Here is a 25,096-nt window from a genome sequence, read left to right on the forward strand (position 1 = left end):
TCGTTGCAGATTTATTTCCTTGTGGTGTATAGGTACTTGAAAATTACAACTCGCACGTATCTAGATAGAATCATGCGGGGCAGCGTTTTCGTTTTAAGTGATACAAATTATATATGATATATAAAATAAGATTATTTGTATGTATTAAAGTACCTATAAATTATAATACAGCCATATTCGTATAAGTACCACTAATCAATAAATCTATCAATATACTGCCTATTTTATAAAAAATAATAAGTTTAATGCTTATGAAAAGATATGAACTAATTATTGTAATTTAATCGTACGTTTATGTTTATAAATACGAAGATATTTTTGACTTTAATGATTCTTATTTATTTTTGAAAAAAATAACAAATGGTTGGCCCTCATAAGCAACAAAAGTTTTTAAAAAAAGTTTAAATTAAAAATATAATGTTATTACTTTAAACTTTTATCGATGCAATAAATAATTATTTTTTAATACCTAAGCATAATTATTTAACCATGAATATAGTATTCATGGTTAAAATAATAAATATTCTTTTTTTTAAATAACAAGCTTTTTATAACAACAAACAGTAAATTTGTTTCTTATAATTATTAAATTAATTTATGACTTATCGTATTTATATCTTAGTATCTACTAAAAAAAACTGTGATAATCATTATCAGAGAATCAATTCAAATCCAAATTGTAAAATTTAAATTAATTTCCTATAATATATGTTTTTTGTTTGTTAATTACAACTAATCAATTATTAATTTGTTTCTTTAATAAATATTCATGTGCGAACAACCCGTAATAGCTCATATTTAATTTAAATGATTTAAAATAATGTATACAGTAAAAAATAACGACTACGATAGTGGGTAGTTATTAAAAACCTTATATAAATTAAATTACTTTTATTTTAGATGATTAACTAATTGCCATCTTGAACAGTGATATTTATACCGTAGATTTTCTTTTGCCAGCACAATCTATGCTTAATGACTAATAAGGTTGTTTTGTATTCATTATTTTAATCAATAATAGTAAACATAAACTGAAAACAATTTAATATACATATTATATATGATATAAGAATGCATATTTAAGGGCTAGGTATTTGTAATCAGAAAAGTTATTATCCATCTTACGACATTTTTAACCGCTTTTTAATATACAAGTTTCAGTATCACGCGTATATTTTCAATTTATTATTAAATATAATATATTTAGGTTTAGTTAGAAATAAATTAAATAATGTCTATATCTTTAAAAACGAACTTTGAAATTTATATGTATAATCAGTTACGTAAATTCCAGTGTTAAAATTAATTGTCTATAAACTGTATATACTCGTACATAACAATGTGCAAGGGCTTGTGTAATTTAAAACTATATATAAGGGTAGAAGCGATAAATTGCTTTGAATTTATTGCGTTAAACAAATTGTTCTGTACCGTAAACCAACGAAGAAGATACCCCTAAATTAAAACAGCAGAGTTCATCTAAGTTTAAATTTGTTGCCATTGTCTCTATTAGGTGCTTTTGTATTCTGGTTGTTGAATTTTAATAAAATATTGTTAATACATTTTTAAATTTTTTTTCTTGTGCTTTTTAAACATGAATTGAACGAAATTTGTATTAAACAAATTTGAGTAATTTCAAACCATAAATGTTATTATTATATAAAATAATATGTAATATTTTTATCGCCTTAAATTTAGTTAATTTTCTTTCACATTAAATATATTAATTTATTATAAAATGAAAATGATGTAGAATTTTTTATACTAAATAAATATTTAATACAAATAATACTTTATGTTAAAATAATAATTTGAATAGGTATTTTTTTATAATAATTCAACGATAATTAATAATCATTTATAAATTGTTTTTATATTACTTCGTTTATACTGACGTTTACTCGAATTAAGTACTAGATTGTGTGAAGGTCTTTTGATTGGTCATTCAATCATGTGCAAATGATATTAAATATGAACGGTCAAGGTTGTGGTTTGTGTACTGATCATATTATCTTCTGGTGGAATTTGTTTTTCAAATTATGTAACATCCATTAATTACACGTAATAGATACGTAGATACAGTTGAAGTCTAATATAATATACCGCATAAATATGATATTTTATAAATGTAAATCATAATACTTACTCTTAACTTATTTAATCCACTCAATAATACATTTTTTACTATTTTTTTAATACATTTTTTCATTTATAAAAAATGAAGATATTACATATTTTTATCAATACTTATTTTGTATTAATTACGTTAGGTTAATCAATTGATGCTTATGATTATTCGGTTAATTTTTTTTGTTATTTAATAATAAAATTAAAATTATTATTCAAATAATTGTTGGATTATACAAAAAGATATATCTATAGTTTTCTTATTGAAAATATATATAACATAATTTATAATATTTAAAATCGCGTGCGAGGCTAAAATAGTGTAAAAAAATTAAATATTTCGTTGCGCAATATCATTGAGGGCGTAATGAGTAGGCAATTCAGAGGCATTGCTGTATACATCTAGCGTAAAAATAGTTGTGTGGGTCGTACCGGAAATTACCATTCCTTTAGTATTTTATCGTTCCACTATCTACTACTCAATAAACGTTCGCGTTGGAAGTAGTTTTTTTTCTCACTCTGCCTCGCCCTCTAGTTTATCAGTATAGACCTTGACGGATTAATATCAGTTAGTTAGTTTCGCAAGTTGTCAATTTCAATTTGAATACAAAGATTACAAAATATACTGGACGCATACACATCCCGGAATTTGATTTGAATACTTTTTATAAAACTTAAGACATGAAGTAAGTATCTTAGGGTTGGCTTTCCTTTGACACACGTCACATTCCAACACAGAAAAAAGGTTAAAAGAGTATTAAACTTATGTCGGAGTCTGACGGATGTTCGGAAAAATGACGTGTTTAAATATTACAATACCGTGGAGTAATAATAAAAATACCCGCATGAGAGAGAGAGAGTGAGTGAGAGAGGGTGAGAGAAAGAATAGTTATAAAGGCCAAGAGTCGCGTGGCACGAAACCCCACGGCAGAACTGGGTCAGTGGTGCATTGCGGCGAGTACTTAATGTTGTATTCTCTCTTCAATCCCTTCTACCCCGCTCCACGACGACTACCGTACACTTTTTTTTGAAGCTTTTATCTATACATACACACACACACACACATATTATATATATATATATATATATAATATGTACATTCATTTTTTCTTCCCGCGCCCTTTCTCTCTCACACTTCCACTCTCGCGTTCGTTCTTTTATCCTTTGCCACCGCATTAGCTTGTCAGAAAATCTATTGTGCGAAAGAATAAATAAAATAAAAGACAGGTGAATATAAATCTAATAGTGTAGGTCGATCGTGTATATGCCACTGCATACTTAAACCCCTTTGCCAAGTGGGCCACGTCCGTTTCGATTAGGACGTTTATTGATAGCACATATATGACGGTTGCCAAACTTTGTTGTTGCAAATTTTACTGTACCTAATTTAAACAGTCTATTAGAATTATATTGCGTACATGCCAATTCAATCATCGAGAATCCATTTAAACAGATCCAGTTTATAGAAATATATGCGATCTAAACTGTTTTTGAATTAATAATCAACCGTATATATTATTGTAATATTACTGGAAAAGTGATTTTTATTTATTTTTTTTTTTTTTACTTATAATTACATATAAATGTTATGTTTGATAGTACCTATTGATGGATAAATAGTATAGTTTATTTAAACAATATTTAACTTATTAAATAATATGATTGAAATAAAAATGTAAATTAGTAATATTTTGTGGTCTGGTTGTGAAAATGTTTATTTTTATTTGTTGGTTTTAATATATAATTTATTTATTTTTATGCGCAGTTATTTAGATGTGAATCATGCTTAAATCATTTTATTTAAATATCAATTGAAAATTATCATTAAACGCTATACATAATCAAATACGCGGTCATGTTTTAAATAATATATAATATATCCTGGTTAATTGCGAGGACCGCAATGCAGTCATCGATTTTTAAACCTTCTTCAACACAACATTTTATTACTCAACATTGGTCTAATATATAAAATATAATAATATGCTATATATACCATATTATATACACACCGTAAAAGTCTATAAGCATTAAAACAATTTATCGTCTGTCGCCGTCGTCGTGGTGTTCTCTCCTCATTAGTAACGCGAATGCCGATATAATTAATAATCAATTAGGTGCCCATAGTGTACGGTTGATTGTGATCGCGTGCGGCAAACATTATACGCGAGACTCCAACACCATGCATCGATTGATTAAGAATTATGATTATTAAAAATATAAATAAATGGTCGGTTTGGTTTGTGTATGACAGATATAGACTTGAACTTTTCGATATTTCAGCAGTTGTTCTTAGTCGATATTTTTGTTTGGTTCATATACACACTTAACGGATAACATAATGTTATAGTGTTCTATTGTTTGAGTGAATTTCACATGCGTGACCTATATCAATCGCCATGTTCTCACCATACATCACAATAGAGATAATAACTAAAGGTATCCCGAGAAACCAGTCGAAGGGGGTTGGAAATAATTTTACACAAAAAAAAATAAAAATCCGAGAGAACAATATGTAATGTAACAACGGTTTTAGCCTCGGTCCCGTCAAGGCATGGTTCGGGGTGGGTGTGGTGTTGCGGCGGGTATGATTCGCATGCAGTGTAATGACGAGGAGGACATCGGGCGCGAATATAGTTTCTTACGACGAATAAAACGCGCGTGTTGGGCCGGACTCTGGCCCCTTCCCCTCCTCACCGTGACAGTCGCGTAATGCACCGCCGCCGCAGTTGCACGCGAACACACACGCACAAAAATACACTCGAACGCACGCACACACATGTGCGCAGGCGCGCGGTCGTCAAGCACGCAATTGTGCAACGTCGTAGTGTGGCAAGCGGCAGCGCCCGTCCGCCGCCGCACCGCCGCGCCAAGGCTTTGGCTGGCGCCCACCACCGCTCCGCTATGACCGCCGCCGCGGCCGCGTACATGTTCATTTCATTCTTCGGTCGTTCGTGGCAGAGACCGGCGGCGGCGGCGGCGACGCGCGCCGTTACGCGAACGGCGAACAGTCGGTGCGGTGCCTACGGGCGCGTCGCGTGCTCGCGTGCCGCCGCATCACAGTCCGTGTGTTCTCTCGCCGTTCACTACACCCGTGTCGCACAAGCCGTCCGCGTTCGGTGTTCGTTATCGTCGTTTTTTTTTTTGTTCACTCAGCATAGTATTACTCGACCGCTATAGTGGACACCACTGCCATCACATACACCACGTACACACGTCGTTTCGTACGGGTGCTCGAAGACCGTACCAGAAGTGTTTTTGACATGGACACACGGTTTCGCCGTTCCTAAATCATGTAAATGCACTATCTGGTACGACACTTCGGCGCCCATTTTTCTACTGTCCGTCCGTCATTATTATACGCTATACTGGGATCGTATCGCCGCCGTCACCACTGCCACACGACGACGGGGCTACGACGACGACGTCTTCCTCAAGCAGTTACTGTTTTAACTTTTTGTTGTTTTTTTTTTACAAATCAATTATTATTTATTGCGCCTGCGCAACGATCGCAATTTACTACATTTCCGACGTGCGTACTTAAAATTGTCTGCGCCGGTACAATCGAATACGATCTGTATGCGGTTAATTTATTGTGATTTATTTATCGTGTCAGCCGCGTGTAGTTGAGTAGTTGTTTTGATGAACGTCGAGAGTGTAATATATTATTGTAGGTATGTGTAATATGCAAAATACATAGTCGTATTATTATGATATTACACTTGGCATTAGTAAATCATTATTGTTATAATACGCGTTTTTCGCGCGGCATTTGGCCCACAGCGGTGTACATCATCCTTATCCGCAACGCTCTAACCTAACCGGGTCGGTCTATTTTTAATCGGCCACTGCTAAATGAAACTATAGGTATTGCACGCGTGATGTTTGTTGCGATCCGTCGTACACATTTCGTCTGCCCGAAGCACGATATTATTGCAATTTGCTACGGGTAAAACAACGGGGTATAAACCATCCAGTTCATCTTGACATTTGGCAATCGTTCCGATTTCGAAAAAATAATAGTGGTCCGAAAACCATTTTTTTTTCTATGTAATATTATATAATTTTCGGACCACTAGTTTTTTTTATTTTTTAAATTGAAATGGTTGCCGAGCGCTAAGATGAAGTGGTCGAGTTATACCTAACCCGCGACCGTTTCGAATTTCCCGATATCGCAGTCGTTTTGTGTTGCACTGTAATGTACTTTTTTTTGCTCGCCGACCTATGTAATAATATACGATATGCATGCGCGCAGTTTCTGCGGTTTGCCGACGCTAAACGCGCACGCGCGTAACGAAGTGCTATATTATTATGTTATAACGATTAGTACGAGCGGTAAAACAAAATTTATATGTTATTATAAATAATAAGTGTTGTTATTTACGCGTTTGTTGTGCATTGTTTGTTCTCAGCCACGACGGTTAGGTGCTTAGGCTGCAAGTTGGGACGTTATAATATGCGATTTATGTATTTTAAATCCTATCGGTTCCAAGAGTTCAACGCGCGCACTGAACACTTAATATTATTGTTTATATACATACCTACATTTTAAGTGCACTATACGCTATTATTGTTACTTAGTAAATAATAATTCAGCAGTAATATAATAATATCATTACATTACATATATCTATGCATTAAATCGACCGCTGAAAACGCGTAATTATTGACAAAACATAATACAAATACAAGTTAACGAACTTGTGTTATATGAAATATTATAATATGCCGCGTTATATGACAAGTTTAATATAATATACATAATTTTTGGACAATTACATAAGTCTACGGCGACAAATATTCTTGTTCGACTCTTGGAATCGGTCCCACTAAATTGTTGTTACGTAAACTTTTTTTTGTACCACGTAAAATTGTTTATTATTATAATAATATATATTATAATGTTAGGTTTATTGTCATTGTAGTATTTTTAGTATTTTTATTGTTTTTTTTTTAACTTTTCCTCTTACAACATATTTAAAAATTAGTAATTAACATAAGAATATTTATGTAATATCATGCAAGCGTGCACGTGTAAACTGCTTAACTGCAGTTAATATTATACTTTTGTTTGTTTAATTTTTTATTATTATTATTATATATATCTATATATTAGAAACTAGATTTTAATTACAGAATAAAACTATTCTAGTTTGCATATTATATTATGATATTATGTTATTAATCTCTGGGAAAGTCAGTAATTATGAAATCAACTGGATTTTCGTGTTTTTTTTTTATACTGTTTCCCCTCTACTACTAAATGTAAATATATATCATAATGATAATAAATTACAACCGTTTTCATTCGGAAAACGATTAAGTCCGTTAATACGTTAATAACGTATATTAAATTTTATATTCATGTTACATTGTAGTATATATACATTGCATTATATAGGTATCTAACACTCTAACCAAAAAACTATGTACATTTATAATACACATCGAGAACGGTTAATAGGATCTCTTGTTGGTAATTTTTTGGAATTCAATTCATGTAATATGACAATTTATTATTGGTATGTACTGCAACTGCTGAGCGGTTGACAGGTCATCGTCGTTTTGTATACGTGTTCGTAAAATATACTGTACGAAAATGAGGCGAGTTGTTAAATGGCGACCATCGTGTGTGTGTGTGTTTTAATATAATGAACAATTTATTATCATTTAACATCGTGTACGGGTAGGAGAGGTCGGTCGACCTCTGCTTCAATAATAGTAATAATTATTATTGTCGTCGTCTAAAACACTGCGGGCCATATTACCCATTTATATTCCTAGTACCTATATTATAACCTTTGGCGCGGCTACATCATGGCAGTTGTCTGTTGAAATTCCACCGACGACGGCAGCAAAAGGTCGTCCCGGTGACGGATTCACTCTTCGATTGAATAATAATAATAATATAGCAATGATACAATATGACTTGTATGGAACATGGGCATAGCCGACATGAGCCCAGCAAATCGCAATCCGTCACTCACAGTTGTTAATTGCGCGTCAGAAATCGAGCCTACCCGGTAGTATACTCGCGACATTTGCAGAAAATCAATGCAGCAGTGGATAATTTTATTGCATGCAGCTGTTAATGTTAATCGAGACCGATAATACCCAAATTTATGTACAATACTTGGTGTTTCTTCACTCCTACCTTATACGCAAATACACAATTATATATACAAAATGATTCGCTAAGCACGCCCATTTCCATTTTTTCACTTAGTGATGTATTTATTCAAATTCTAATTTTTGGAATTATAAATATACTAAAAGACCGTATTTTAAAATTCTTGAGATTTTTTTATACCACAGGAGTGTCCTGTATCGTATAAACTTCTGTTTTTCATATATGAGCTTATGCAGTGTTTTATACTGTAAATTATTTAGTGGATAATTTTTTAAAAATGTCAGTATATCTAATTCAAAATTATAATCAATAGTTTTTCAGTCATCATAATGTTAATAAAAGTCCTTTAAAATTGTTTAAAAAAAAAAAAATAGATGTTATTTATTTAGTGTTTATTATACTTGAACTATTTATACAAATTGTATAAAAAGTGATTAATTAATATTAATTACTAATATTTTCAATTCACCATAATCCTCATATCTTCCAAACCTATATATTCTCAATTATCATAAATCTGTTATCTTTAGTACACAAAGTATAACTTAAAAACTACTCGTTCAAATTTTAATATTGTGTTACGAGTACATTAATAGTTTCAGAAAAATTATCCATTTAATAATATTTACAGTATAAAAAGAGGATTCTCATTTGAAAGCAGTAGTTTATATCACCACAAAATACTCCTTAGTAGTATAAAAAATCCAAATATTTAAAAATATGGTCTTCCAAAAATCAGATTTAGAATAACTGTAAAATTGAAGTAAAAAGGGGATGAGTATACCTGGGAAATCACCCTGTACATATTATAGATTTATATATGTTCGCCCCTGCAGGTTACAAGTACCGCATCAGCATAACCCTATACAAGAGAATAGCATGAACGCACGCGACGTTCGTTATAATTCAGGTCTTTGCATGTAATTTACTACTATGTATAATATTATATTGTATATATCACACACACGCACGCGCCATCGTACGACCCGCAGATTGGCGTACGACCCCTGTTCGACTACATGTACATAATTGTACGAAAATAGTAAAGTTCTTTAAACTCGGCAAGTATTTCTTAAATACATTTGATTTACGACTTAAATTTCAGAATAATAATAGTATGCGTGTCTATAATATTGAAACTCCAAATTTTTCGCGAAAAGAATTCTTCTGATTATATATTTATATATGTGAATTCGAGTAACGTCTACACTTTTCGGTTTTCCTGACCTATAATTGTTATTAAATGTCAAATTTCGATTTTCTACCAGAAAGTTTCTCACTGCAAAACAACTTAATTACGTTTGGCGTACTCACCCTGTATACTTATAACATTTATGACGTATATTGTATAATGATATAAATACATTTACAAAATGTATATCTAATAATAAATAACAATACCATCGGAATACGTATATTATATCATATTGTTGTGCAAAGACGACGACGTATATTAACCAGGAATATTACAGTACATAGGGTCGACGTGACACGATATCGATCCTACCTATTATGGTTATATTGTTATAAATTGTAATATTTTATAATCTTTAACATTAACACATGATAAACAATATAATGAGATGACGTATATTTACGCCGATATTATAGTTGGTAATTTTATTTTTTATTCATAAATGGACAATGTCTGGTTTGTAATTCTTAATATTAGCAACCTCTGTCGCCACAAATCAAACTTGCAATCATAAGTATTAAGTATATCTATAATATATATTACGTTTATATATATTATACATTATTTAATAATATATTATCCATTATTCGTCTAACGTGACAAATGACGATGTATATGTAATAGGTATACTATATGGTATATGATGTAGAGAACGTGCATCGGGATCATGCAATCGATGTAATACGATTATAAGTTTGATTTGCACGACAATCAAAATATATTTTTACACAGGTGATTTAACGTAATCATTAATCTAACATATTCATTTAACGTAAAACTCTAATTATTTTAAAAACTATTAACAGTCTTGAAATTTTTTTTTATATTTTTAATTTTTTAAATTATAAAATAGTTTTTAATTAATATCACAAAGCAAAATATTATTTGGAGTATTTATATGTATACAGATAATAAAATTTCAAACTAATATTTAATTAGTTATAAATATTTTAAGTTTAGGTGCCATTCCACTCTGATCATCTAAACTGTAATCAAAAATAATTATAAACTACTCATCCATAATTCTATAATTATATACATAGAAGTACTCTGAAAAATATTCTGCGTTGAAATAAAAAAAAACTACCAACAAATGATAAAACTCAGTGATAAACATTAGAAAAATATACAATTTTTTCGAAAATTTTAATAGTTTTTGAAATTTTTTAATATTTTTCTATAAAACAATATAAGTACTGCATTGATACAATTTTTAAATCTTTGTCGTACAGTGCCGTAAAATTTGTAACCATATCAGTAACTTTATTAAAGCGCACGGCCGACAGTCGCCGTATAAATACATTTTTCTCAATTTCTCCCTATGCCCCACTATTAATCGTCAAAGTTCTCTTTAGCAATAAAATCGTACGACGACGATTGTTGTACGGTGGTTATGTCCATAGCGTGTTTTGAGCGATGTACAAAATAATGATATAAAAATGTCAAGGCCGCCGAAGGGCAACAGAGCGGACACACTGCACCGCGTAATATAATACGTAGTATAGGTACTATTTAGGTATAAGGTATGTAGTATATAGTAATAATATATAATATTTCACATAGGAAACGCAATTTTTTTTAACAATGCAAGCGCCAGATGAACACATAATATATACCTACGCAATTTATAGTATTTCCGCAGCATACTATTCGTGGTGAGGAATAGAAACAAAAAAATATTAAATATGAAAATTTTGAGGCCGCATAAATAATAAATATAATGCAAAAATTATCTATTCCTATAATATAATACACTGCTGTTCGGCATCGGTGAACCGTACACAATCGATATAATATTATAATATATAAACGTTGTAATAATACGCATGTGTGTATTGTACCTTATACTTTTGTCCTGTATTGTGGATTGAGTACATATATATATATATATTGTATACATATGCATTGAATATACACCTCATGGCTCATATAATGGATAATATAGTTTGGATTCGAGTATTATAAACGATGAATATAAGGTGGGGGTAGAGAAAACGCACGCGATCTAGGCCGGTGTGCGACATACTCTTTATTATATTACATATTATCATAATTATAATAATATGCAAACTACAACTATATTTTCGATTGATAAGATTATCAAAACATGTTTTTATTTTTAATTCTTTCCGCATTTGTAATATTATAATTTATATAATTGTATAGGTATATATCTATAAATATATATAAGACCACGCTGTATTATTATACAGGGTGATTCACCCAGCACGCTAACCCCTATTTTTCCATATTGTTCTATGCCAATGTTATAATATTATAATCTATTTCTTCGTCAGAATAGCTAACACTATACATTTAATCTGTACATTTTCTTATTCGTGTATACTAATGTTTTTCATAACTACGTCTGTAAATTGTATTATTGTTAAATATCTATTGGGGAACCAGCTCGAACTTTCAATTCAATTTTTTGATTCTTGGAGTTTTTGTATATGTCTACTTTTAAATTTCAATTTATTTATATCAACTTTTGAAAAAAAAAAGAAGAAATTTATATCACTACATAATTCATATATTTTGTATAAAAAATATAAGTACTCATTTTAAAAAAAATAGCCCTTAAAAGACTAAGGATAATTTTATTATTATTTATAAGCACCACTATTAATTTATTAAAATGTTATGATTTGTAAAAATTGTCCATTACAATAAATACTAGACTGATTATGCATCAAATTAATTTTAAATTACAGTTAAAACAATTATTATAGAGTAGGTAATGACTATTAGTTATGATTTATGAATAATGACAAGATTCTAATCCTTCGTACATAAAGTTTGATAACTTAAAAATTAGATATTTTTCAAGAATTTCGTTCGAAATTTAAATTTAAATGCATTAATATTTTCAAAAAAAAATAATGATCCGCCAAATAATTTAGAATAAAAGGGAAGGAGTATGCGAATCACCTTGTATATATGTATATATATATAACCACATATAATATATGTGTTAATGTGTGTATATTATTATCAATTACGTATTTATGTATATTTATGTGTTTATCCATTTTCTATCATCATAGCAGCGAGTGTTTTTGCCGGATTTTCGCACTGTGGCAGTGTGATTAGCTGGTTGTGTACATATTTGATATTATACTCACGGCCACTAAGCACATTCCACTGGGCGTCAGGCCATGTCCGACGATGACGACAACCACGATGAAGTTCATCGCATAGAATAACAAAAATAATATTATAGTAATAGTTAACATTTAATAATAACAAAAACATTAGCCGTGTATAAAAATCACTTATTGATATAGAATCATCATTATTCATTACTATATATTGTACTATGTATATATTATCGTTTAGATCGCGTTAATACGAACTGTAATACATATAACGAGAGGTTATCATTATGACGTGTTATTTTTATATTATGTAATTACAATATATTTACAATATTATAATATTGGTTGTTTGTGTTTAAAATAACTTAGCGGTCTTCGGTGTACCTACTTGAGTTGACATACAACAGACCAAAGTTTAGATTATAAATTATTGTGCATGAGTGTTGTTGCATACGTATATAATATGATGAATGGGGCCATGGGGGGCGTTCATCGATGTGTACATAATATAATGTATTACGATTATATTATTAACTAACTGTGAAAGAATATTTAAAAACATAAAAAAAAGGTACATCAAAAACCGTTTCATGGAGTTTGATAATAATATATTCGCATACATATATTATAAAATATATTATTGTATTTAAGTAATACACGCGTACTCGCGTGCTTTCATGATGGGCGTAAGTTAGTAAAAGTACCTATAATATATACGTACAAGTCGTACTACAGAGTTTCGAGACGGGAATCCGTACAACTACAAAAGTGTCGCAATAAAATGTTTTATCGAATTGTATCGGTTGTTTTGCAGCTAACGCGCGTCATGTTAAATCATATTATTTATTTATTTATTATTATTATTATTATTATTATTAAATGCGTACACGTTGAATGCGGTCGTCGTATGGCTCTGAATAATTTTTAAACCCAGATTATTAGATGGTTATTTTGCACGTGTGTATATGCGGTGAACTATGAGCAATTAAAAAATAAATAAAATAATAACACTACTCAGGGCCACAGCACTTCAAATAAAACATCTCTGATATATTACATACACTTTTTTATCTAGCCCATTTTCGTTCGTTTGGTGTACGCACATTATTATCACATAATACATGTCATTATATCTAACATTCATACAAAAAACGACTTTATATTATAGTCCCCTCCCTAGGACCGGTATAATGTTATAATATATTATAAATCATTAATCAATGTATGGCAATATTATATAACTTACTATAAGTATATAGTATATTCATAAATATTAAATCGCATATTTCCGGGATTCATAGTTTTAAAATATAAATTTTGTTTATTTAACCTGCAGTAGCAACATTTAGTGAAAATAGTATTACTTTAATATGGAATCGTCGTGGAGTTTATAATATTATTTAGTTAAAATGTAATTAGCGCAGACATCAAATAATCTTTCGATCGTTAAAAAAAACCTAACTGCGCGCAGTCAAAATCATCTTCGTGATTCGATATGGACCTAATTACTTAGGTTTGCTTTTATGTATCTAAGTTGTATACAAATACAATGTATATACTATTCATTAACGAGTAGGTAGTATAAAAGTAAATTTTACTCTAATGAAAATACGTGAGTTTATTTTTATGTAAAGGGGAAAAAATAGAGTATTTTTCATTTAGATTTGAAACTCGCAGACAAATACAGTTATTGTGTCACAGTCGCTGTGATATAAACGAAAAATAAAACACGCTATTGTACAAAAAAACATATTATTTTCTCGCCCAACATGGCCAAACGAATACAATTTTATAACTCTATCGCAACACATGTCTCGTGATGACGGTAGCAGTGATTGTTTCGCGCTCCTCTCGTTACTGTGTTAAAAACATAAATATATAGGGATTATGACAGTGCCACTCAATAGCCAATGCACGAATGTTGGTAAAAAATAAAAAACTAGAATATCCGGACCTTCCAGTTTACTGTAGGACTTTCTGTATTTGAAATTTTTCGTACAATGTGCGATATTGCTCCGCTTCTCATTGCCGACATATTTTATCCATCGAGTTCGAAAAAGTAATGTAGTATAATATTATTATTGTTTCTCGCATTTCCTCCATGTAATTATAATACAAAACTCGCGCGTAACGACCTGCGAGTAATCCTGATAGTGTATACGATTGTATAAGAAGATAAACTATATAAATATCGATGAACGCCTTCCCCCCTCTTCTTAATTTATTACTTTACTGCCCGACATTTATGTTCGTTTGAAAGTATAATATTATATTATAATATGTTCTCTTTTAATTTTATTTTTTAGTGCCGCCTACGTATCGTTTGGAGGATTATTGATGCGACTGTTGGGCGATCCAAACAATTTACACGGATTCGAAGTGGACCAATGCGTTTACCTGTTGATGAAAAAATTAGCTTTTTAAAGTTATCTACAGTTAAGAAGGGGGGCTATAATAATTTTGCTGAAGATAAACTATACACATTTTTATACAATTAAAATATAAACATTGCAAATATATATTATAATAATTTGTCTGATTTTTTGTTTTTTTTCTTTTAAATAATACCATTTCATTGAAATGTGTTGACGGAACCCTTATCGTATACATAATGAATATACCTACTATCTAAATATGTCTGCTGATGTCATGCAGTAAGTCATGTCAGGAATGTTAATTACATTTAGTTGTATAATTAATAATAGATTACAAATAATCCCTCTAACTATTGTGCCGTTAATTGATTCCCCGATATCTTCCATAACTGATATGAAATTCATTTTGTTGCATGCTTTTTCATACAATAGCACAATCGCCACTTATTTATTCCAGTTTTTCTGCTTACCTTTCAATAAAATATTTTGGAATATCATGCAGAACATTAAATATTGTGCATTTTATTATTTCAGCCATATTTCATGACTGGCTGAATATTTTTCTACATAGTATTATAAAAAACTCAAACATTATTGTCTCTATGCAGAGTCTATATAGTATATATATAGTTATGTGCTTATAGGTATAGTGCCCTAACAAAACCACTTGAAGTCAGCACAGAGCTATTGCAATGCAATACGTATTCAATGTAGTAGGCAATTATCTAAGTGTCACATTCCCCGAGTTGCATAACTGTATTATACTGGATAAAATTAATAATTAGAAGAATCCATTAAATTATAATTCTGATGGACTTACGCGGACAGTAATGTATGTTAAAAAATTTATTAGATTTTCTAAAAATAGATCTCGTTTGTTTGTTCTTTCGTGGATTTTCGATACTACGTCTGTGTATCGTATGTTCATCTACTTTAAAAAAAAATAATTCCGAGATTCATGTTCTAATATAGCGCACTATGGAACAGCTTAAAAGTCGACGTCGCTCAATATTATTACAGACTAACACGATTTTGATTTTTTACTGGCTGTCCTCCGCATTGAAATTCGACGTTTTTGTGTTGCTGCGATAACCGGTATCAGCTGGAAAGTGCACTCGCCGTGTTTATTCACAGACATGACAGCGCCCGGCAAACCGTATCCATTGTAATCAGGTGCGCTAAACACAGTTACGAGCTTGTGGCCCGCGAAATATTGGTAACCGCCATTAACGCACTGTGTGCAGGACACGTAATGGATGATACATATATTATGATATATAATTCAAAACATAATAAAAAAGAAAATTGTACTGTACACTTTTTCTATAACTACTTAGGTTAAATTAATGGTCTGCAAAGGGTAGCAAACACTTTTTAAGAAACTTGAATTATGCTGTACAACACGTTTTAATTTTTTTTTTTTTACTGCAATAAAAAATTGTGGTAATACGATGTGCGATCCGATTACAACAGACTATCCTCGTTTAACAGCACACCTATGACCTACATCTTCACCTATCCTACTGTGGATTGACGTACAGTTCTTATAAAAACATATTTATATTTATATAGTTATATATCATAAACTTATAATATACTTTATTGAACCGGAAATTAAACCTATTAAATTGATCAATCTGAAAGGTTTTTATGTAGGTTGTAAACAGTAAGCTTGGTGATCTATTATTTACGCTAAGAATATACTTAAAGAGTATCTTTTTTGGAAAGTTGTTTTTATGTACTAAATTTTAGTTTTTAATTTTATATATTAATTTTAGGTAACAAGGAAAAAAACATGTATTTACCGCCCCATTTCATTACGATATAATATATTTTGTAAAACATAATAATGTTGTAAAACTAAATAACACGCTATATAGCATTGTATTCAAAAAACATAATTCTATAATAATACATACTTAATAGAACTAGATAGGTTATCACAATAAACATATAAATTATTAGGTTTCAAATAAAATAAATCTAAAGAATTTATATATCTAATATATAGTGGTGAAGTCTGGAAATTCGAAATATGATGTTAGTTAATGTTCTAATAAATTATGTAGATATATTTACCGTGAACACATTAAAATTTAAAGGTGCGCAATTTTAATTAGAGATTTAATATTACAAACATTTTGTATAAAGTTTGAAGTTGCTAAATTATATACAGCGTAATAATGGATAATATTAAAATACTATGTTACTCAAGTATAAGTTACAGAGTTTAGATAGGTTCAATGTAGATACGTTCTTTCTAATTTAATTTTAATATTGTCTTGGCAAATAAATACAGTCAACTATAGCGTTATAACAAATTTTAAGGGATAAAGAAAAAAGTTTGTTATATCAAGAGTTCGTAACATCGATATTCGCATTATATATCACTATATTTTCAAGGAAACAATAATTTCATTTGCTATAGGTACTTCGAGTATACTGTATAATACCTATTTAAAAAAAAAGTATTAGCACTCGCGTAAAATATATTATATTGATTAATTTAACTTGTTCTACAAGCTTTCTTCACAAGGTTACACTAAACCTACATAATAAATTATTTTATTTATAATATCATAAATATTACGTATAATATTATGAGTATTATGACACATAAATAAATTATGATTAATATATGATTATATTTAATACCTACTTACAGTTGTAGTTCACGTAGAATATAAAATATAGAATTTAAATAGGCCGTAATTTTTATTAATTTCTACTAAGCTTACTTTAATTTATCTTGACAAATATAACTAAATATTTCTAAAAGCAATTTCTTATGTATCTGAAAGCATTGATATTAATATAACGTCAAGCCAGATGAACAAATATAATAAAAACAATGAACAAAAAAATTTGCAGATGATCCTCGTTGACCTAACTAAAAACTAAAATATTTTAATGCAGTTTGAAAAAAAAATGGTTAAACTTATAGAGTATATAAATGTAAAGATTGAAAAATGAATTGTATAATATATTTATAAGCTATGTAAACATTATTTCAGACTAGTTATATTCAAAAGGATAAGAAACTATATTATTGGCTAACAATTAAACATAGAACCAATAAATAATACACGTCTATATAACAAATAATCATTGTTTCAATTATATACTCATAAATAAAAATTATAAATTAGATACCATCGTGATATGGCATCACGTAACAAACAAAATCGTTTTAATTTACACAAGTATGATATTCATAAAACTATTTAATTTAGAATTTTAAATTCATCGAGTAAAATTTTAATTAATATAATGCGTATGTTATATAACCCGTGGTCGGTACCAAGCCCCATAATGAAATTATTTATTTAATTGTATAATCCCTGTAGGGACTGTACTAATAAAATATACTTAGAATGAATGCATTACTTAAAAACTAACCGTGTTCTATCTAAACATTGTGCACACGGTAAGCATGAAATAACAAAAAATGTAAATGTTCAGGGTAATAATAAAATATAAAACAAACTCATTACGCGTAGAGATTTTAATGAATTTGTAATAAAATTCTTTGAAATTACCACTAACTATTTACCTCAATACTTGAACCATACGCATCTGTAAGACTATAACCATTGCCAAATTACAAATAAACAAATATATATATATATATTTATAAACGTTAAAACGTAGCATAGTTGGGCCATGTACCAAGAACGTAGGTAGTAATAATAATGATAATATAATCTCGTAACGAACGCCCGAGTGACCAAAAGAGAGGATGACAATTTTACTGGTCGTGTATATCACCTATATACATTTATATACATGTTTTATAGCTATATATATATAGTCATATAGATATAGGTATATGATTGAAAAATTCGTTTCCGGACTATTAAAATAAATTGTAATTTTGTAAAAGATAAGATCAAAGGTGATAAATGTTCGTCATAAATAATATTATGTTTGATGTGAATACCTACTATTCGGATGTCCGCTTCGTGTTCGTAGGGATATCCATACTCGACTATTCGTATACCTGCTTTCCAACGTTCCAACTATATTATTTACTAGCTACCCCCGTGCACTTCATTGCCCGTAAAAAATACATCCGTGTTAAATTTGGTTGCCTAAGCTAACATTTAGCGTAATTCGCGTGTGGATAAATAATATTTTTGGTTTACTGTTTTGGTGAATAAATGATATTTCTGACATATCAACTTTACATAGCTGTTCCTCCCAACGTTGCTATTTTTTCACCATTTAACCTGGATTTTTTTTAAAGTTATTTTTCTTTCTTTTTTTTTTTGTTGAATGGTCCAAATTTTATTTCCTTTTCATTCTGGACCAAACACCAACAACTCAACAAGACAAAAAGTTTCAATAGTGTGAACCAAAAGCAACTAAAAGTTTTATATTGTTTTACTACATCAACTATTAACACAAATGAAAAAAAATATCTTTATGTGTATATTTGCCGATTATTTAAAAATTAATAACTCGATTTTTCATTAACTGATAGAATCAAAAACAGGTTTAAAACCTGCTCTACAATGTACTCATTCGTTAAAAAAATCAAGATAATCAGATGATTTAGATGAGTAGTTTCAGAGAACATGCGTGACAAAGATTTTCATTTTCATATTTATATTTATGTTACGGGCAAAGTAAATAATTTGGGCGTTTTATACAATGCCCGGTCATTTTATACAATGCTCGGGCGTTGTATATAATGGCCTTCGTATATTGGGAAATGTATATAATATAATATTTAAAAGTAAAGTATTGCCAAAATATAACGAATATTATATATTATATAATATATAATATATATTTATACTATAATATTTTTTATTTGTGTTATTAGAAAATAAAATTTTATTTTTTATTTTTACATCACTTATTTTCGCAAGTACTGCTTTGGTGGCATTTAGATATGCATAGCCGCTCAGCTGCTTTACACTTGCACTTCCGTGTTTTACATTTTTGTACACATGTACATCGGTCGTAGCCCTGACCACCCAAATTAGAAAATTTCCGTGCCGTCTCACGGAGTGAAATTTTGGTTTGTGGCACATCATCGACTTCTAGAAATTTTTTTTTGCAAATCACAAATTGGTTCCTACTGTATAAAGTCGAAAGATGACCTTCCTTAGTCCCAATTTCGTACATATTATTGTTAACTGCAAATATATAATAAATTTATTTTATTATTTTATCTGAAATTTTAATAATACAAGTAAAATGTTTGTAGTCACCCGAAAGAATAACTCCAATAATGTTTCTAAAATCACTACGGGCCCTATCGACGTCTGGAATCTTAATCGTCACTGACTGGCCTATTTCACCGGGACAGAATCGATTCTCAGAAGCTTGCTTCATTTTAGTGGCTTGAACTTTTAAATTTTTAAGCGATTCAGTTCTATTATCACGAATAGATTTTATTCTTAAAGGTATAACTAAAATAAAACAAATATGTGGATTGCCCCATTGTAAGAAAACCGCTAAGAACAAATGAAAAAATACACTAACTAATCCAAATTTACAAATAATAATCATTGTTTAATCTGGCTTTGATATACGAAATCAGGACTAAGGAAGGTCGTCTTTCAACTTTATACAGTAGAAACCAATTTATGATTTGCAAAGAAAAATTATGCGACTATACACATCAAAATGCCACCAAAGCAGTACCTGCGAAAATAAGTGATGTAAAAATAAAAATAAAATTTTATTTTCTAATAATATAAATAAAAAAATATTATAGTATAAATATATAGTATTCATTATATTTTGGCAATACTTTTCTTTTAAATATTATATTATATACATTGTCCAATATACGAAGGCCATTATATACAACGCCCGAGCATTGTATAAAATGACCGGGCATTGTATAAAACGCCCAAATTATTTACTTTGCCAGTAACATATATATATATATATATATATATATATTGTATTGTTGTGTGTGTGTTGGAGTAATCAAAATGAGTATGTACAAGGTACTACCACAAAATGTACTATGTTAGCATGAATCGTGTATAGGCAATATTGTAAGCAACAGCAATAATCGTAGAGCCGATTTGTCTTTAAGTAAAACGTCATCTTAACATCTGCAGTATAATAATACACTTTAATTGTCTCATGTATTTTGATATTTTAAAATATTTCCTAAACTATTCAACCAAAACAACATAGGTTTATCGATATTTTTAAGGAAGTAAAATATTTAAATATTTTTCCAATTATTTTCATTGTCAATAAACTTTTATTATATTACATGTATTTATTTTAACGCTTAAATGCTTAATCAATATAAAATATCACCACATGCCATTACTACATATCTTTTACTTTTATATTTAATACACAATAGAGATTATTTTTTGAGATAGATATACATAGTGCCACAAAATATCATGTAGAACTACTAAAGAAAAATATTTTTGAATATTCACATGTAGTCAACGCACGCCAATTACAAATATTATTAATCACAATCAATAGCCCATGTCGGCATGTCACTCTGGAATAATGTAGCTTTTTATAAGATAATTTTTTAAGTTCTTAGAAGCAAGTATATTATGTCTTGGACAATATTATAATTTCCATTTCCATTATTTAGCCTAATAATTAGGCCCTATAATTATAGGTACGTCATCGCTCAGCTACTCTATTATTTAACGGAATTTAATATATTTTTTTTATTTTAAGTATAATATCGTAAGAAAATTGAAGTAAGCTTAAAATTATAACAATAAATTAATAAGCTTGGCTCCAAGTTTAGCTCAAAAATTTTCAAAAATATTACAATTATTCGTAGAAAAATGTTACTGTCAAATATTAATTTAACTCCTAACCTATAATCAAGATCATAACCTGCAGTAACCGGATACAGGTTATGTATACCTTATTTATGCATAAGTACTATAATATGCGCACTATGCAATACCGATTTAAGCTACAGTATAATAAAGGCAAACCTGATGAGCCCTGACCACCAACTGGAACTGAAATCGGGACAAGAAATCGGCCACCCGGTCAGCGCCGAACACGTACGACACGTTCCGGCGAACGTTTTTGCGCCATCCCTGAATAGGGACCTCGGCCGGATCGGACCACAAAAGGTCGCACAACATGCCGCGCCTAGGCACCGTGGTGGGCCTACGGATTCGATCGATCTGGGCCATGTGGTGTAAATCTGGGCTGAGGCCACCGTGCGTGCAGAATATGAGGCCGCTGATAACCGCAGCAACCGGCATGCAATCGAATGTCCGATTGAACGCTCGCCACAACCGGGCGCCCCGAAGCAGGCCGTACCGGGACCGGCACTCGCCGTAGAACCCGTACCGGACGTTAACGGTACGGCACTCGTGGTTCCCTCGGAGCAAGTGAACGTTTTCCGGGTACCGAGTCTTGAGCGCCAGCAGTAGAGTGATCACCTTTGCGATGCATAATATATTAAATGCGTGTGTGTATATGTCGTATCCTGACGAATTTTGTAAAATGGATTGAAATTTCATATGGCTCACAAAACAAAACTTCATTTTTACTTACCTATTGCGTAATTACACAATGTGAATAACGTTTCACGAAACGGATACAGATATTATACGTATACAATTTTTACTAATAAAAACAATACTTGTCGTAATAATCTGTAATAATAATTATAATAATTATGCATTGTAGAAAACAATTAGGTAAATTTATATTAGAAATTATTAAGAAAAAATAAAGAAAAAAATGAAAACAAAATAATAATAAATAAATAATAGGTAAAATTGCAAAGCACGTAATTTATCATTTGTTTGTACAGGGGGTAGTATTATGGCAACGGATATTATATTTTAGATCAATGAAGCAAAAGAGTTAAGTCTTAATATTAAGTTTTCATATAGTGGTAATTGTGGGTTGTCCATAATGTATTAATGTGAAACAAAAAAATGCGCTTGCTTTAAATCAAATCTAAAATGTAATAGCCATTTTCATAATACTACCCTATATTCAAAAAAATGATAAATTGCATGTTTTGCGATTTTACCTATTTTTTTTTTTTTTTTATTTGTAGTTTACAAAATAAATTTACTTAATAGTTTTCCAGAGTGCATAATTATTATTACAGGTTATTACGACAAATTGTTTCTATTAATAATAATTATACACGTATTAGTTGTTTCGTCATGTGTATGTAAAGAATAAGGAACAAGTTCCGTACTACTAAATATTCGTATCCATTTCGTAAAAAGTTGTCCACATTGTGTAATTACACAATGTGTAAAAAATGAAATTCCGTTTCGTGAACTGAATGAAATTTTTATTCATTTAACGAAACGGGTCAGAACGTAAAGTTGATGCGACATGTATAATTATTGACTTAATTTCATACAAATATACGTATAGCGGATAGGTAAAGACAGTGACTTGTAAAGGTACCCGTGTATTGTATTAGTGGAAATAGTATCATTTATTTTTCCTTTGAGGGGGTGAGCATTTGTTTAAGTACCTGTTTGATTTTAAAAGCCGTTGGACAGACGAAAACTGGTTTTCGGTGAAAACAACATAAACCTATATTTGTATAATTATGAGGAAATTTCATATTAAACAGGTATTGGGAATTTATTGTGACAATAATATTCAAGATTTTTCAGTTATATTTTAGCATTCGTGCTTAATATCTATTGTAATTTATAACTTCATATTTGTACCGCCCCTAGAAAAATCTAACCTAATAAGTAATGAGTAATGACCAAAGATGTCATTCATAATTTAAATTATAGCTACCGATGTTTTTTTTGTAATAGATAATAAAATTAGGCTATTTTACCCTATACGGATTATTTCTTGCCAACATTTTACAACAGAAAATATATAGCACTTATGAAATTGAATGTTAAAAAAATTCGTTCACAAATCGACACACGCCGATGCCGCGACTTCTACGACGTGAACGTCGTGAACTGACTAACTGAGGTAAACTAAAATCGAGTTACACCAATATGATAGTGTCGTATCGTGTGTGTTCGTTTATTCCCGGGAAAAGTTTTTAGGTACAGCTATCAGGTGTATGGCCGGATCGCACGAACGACACGAACAATCGCTAAACATTTAATGAATATATCTATATAACGAGCTAATAATAGTCCCCTAAACATGATTTATAATGGCCCGTGATTAGTCAATTAAATTTATTAATTTTCCGTGCAACTTTTAATTGACATTATGTATTCCATAAAATGTTTAATATAATATCATATGTGTGTACTTCAACGGACTGGGGGCCGCGGTCCACGAAATCGCCCAGGAACAGGAAGTCGGCTTTCGGTGGCCGGCCGGTCACGTCGAACAACCGGAGCAGGTCACCGAACTGGCCGTGCAAATCGCCGACCACTTTGATGGGGGCCTGTAGCCGCAGTAACATGGGTTGCCGGAGGAACGCGCGCCGAGCGTCCACGCACAGCATCCGTATGCGCGATTCGTCACAGAGACGGCTCGCGGCGCCCAACAGACCGTCGACAATGTCGTCGTCGGTACAGCGTCGTCGAGACATGTCATCTATATAATATTATATACCTGTATTATTATAATGTTTTTGATATCTCAACCGCAGCGCCACTACCAATTTATATGGGTCACGAGACGGCCAACTGCGAAATTATAATATTATTATAATTGTTATCATAATATTATCATCATTATATTATTGTTAAACCAAGTACACATAACCATAGTAAGTTGCCGTATCGAACAATCACGGCGGTGGTAAAAACGCGGTCGCCATGGTAAATGTAAAGAATAATTTATCGCAATCGTCCGCTCGGCTCGTACGAGTAGTAAGGTTATGAATAAAAAATTTCCGTTTAAGAAATTTACAGAGAGTAAATCTCATAACAACAATTTTTAATGATTGTTTATGTTTACATATCATAATATTTTGCTTATTTGTGTGTAAAAATCCATAATTTTTAAGAGATTGGCAGTCCGAAAAAGTATTTCAATCTATTTTTATGATTTACATTTATCGAATTTTGAATTTTAAAAACAAATTGCAAATACAATAAATAGGTATATATTATTTTTTCTGTGTATTCCAAAAAATACACAACTATTAGGTAAATGGTATCCATGTATATAACGCGTTATCATCAGTTCATCATAATATTTTTATTTCTTTTGAGTTTTAGAAATGTAACGAATTAAATAATAC

The 25,096-nt window shown here is 30.4% G+C and overlaps 2 protein-coding genes and 1 pseudogene across 3 annotated transcripts in view; 2 read left to right on the forward strand and 1 right to left on the reverse strand.

The window, feature by feature from the left end:
* The window catches only part of LOC132919187 (DNA-directed RNA polymerases I, II, and III subunit RPABC3), a 54,262-nt gene extending 39,173 nt beyond the window's left edge, over positions 1-15,089 (forward strand). For both annotated transcript variants that reach the window (XM_060980558.1, XM_060980559.1), the window contains one exon: positions 14,857-15,089. In XM_060980558.1, coding sequence (XP_060836541.1) covers positions 14,857-14,974 — 118 coding nt within the window. In that variant the 3' untranslated portion in view covers positions 14,975-15,089. The remainder of the gene's footprint in view (positions 1-14,856) is intronic.
* On the forward strand, positions 631-14,183 carry LOC132919186 (uncharacterized; annotated as a pseudogene).
* Positions 15,090-15,946: 857 nt separating the features above from the next.
* LOC132923062 (uncharacterized) lies at positions 15,947-24,439 on the reverse strand. Its single transcript, XM_060986869.1, has 3 exons — positions 24,155-24,439; positions 21,873-22,331; positions 15,947-16,159 (listed from the first exon to the last, which is right to left on the reverse strand). The coding sequence occupies exons 1-3, from the start codon at positions 24,437-24,439 to the stop codon at positions 15,947-15,949; spliced, it is 957 nt and encodes a 318-aa protein (XP_060842852.1).
* Between the last annotated feature and the right edge of the window lie 657 nt (positions 24,440-25,096).

This window comes from Rhopalosiphum padi, chromosome 2, assembly GCF_020882245.1.
Source record: "Rhopalosiphum padi isolate XX-2018 chromosome 2, ASM2088224v1, whole genome shotgun sequence".
In the NCBI taxonomy this organism is placed as follows: Eukaryota; Metazoa; Arthropoda; class Insecta; order Hemiptera; family Aphididae; genus Rhopalosiphum; species Rhopalosiphum padi.

Excerpts from the sequence above, each read along its gene's own strand:
- LOC132923062 (XM_060986869.1), bottom strand. The coding sequence starts at position 24,439 with ATGTCTCGACGACGCTGTACCGACGACGACATTGTCGACGGTCTGTTG. Across the intron at positions 22,332-24,154 it reads GCGGCCCCCAGTCCGTTGAA|GTGATCACTCTACTGCTGGC; the intron begins GTACACACATAT and ends TGCATCGCAAAG. Across the intron at positions 16,160-21,872 it reads TGGTGGTCAGGGCTCATCAG|TGCGTTAATGGCGGTTACCA; the intron begins GTTTGCCTTTAT and ends TCCTGCACACAG.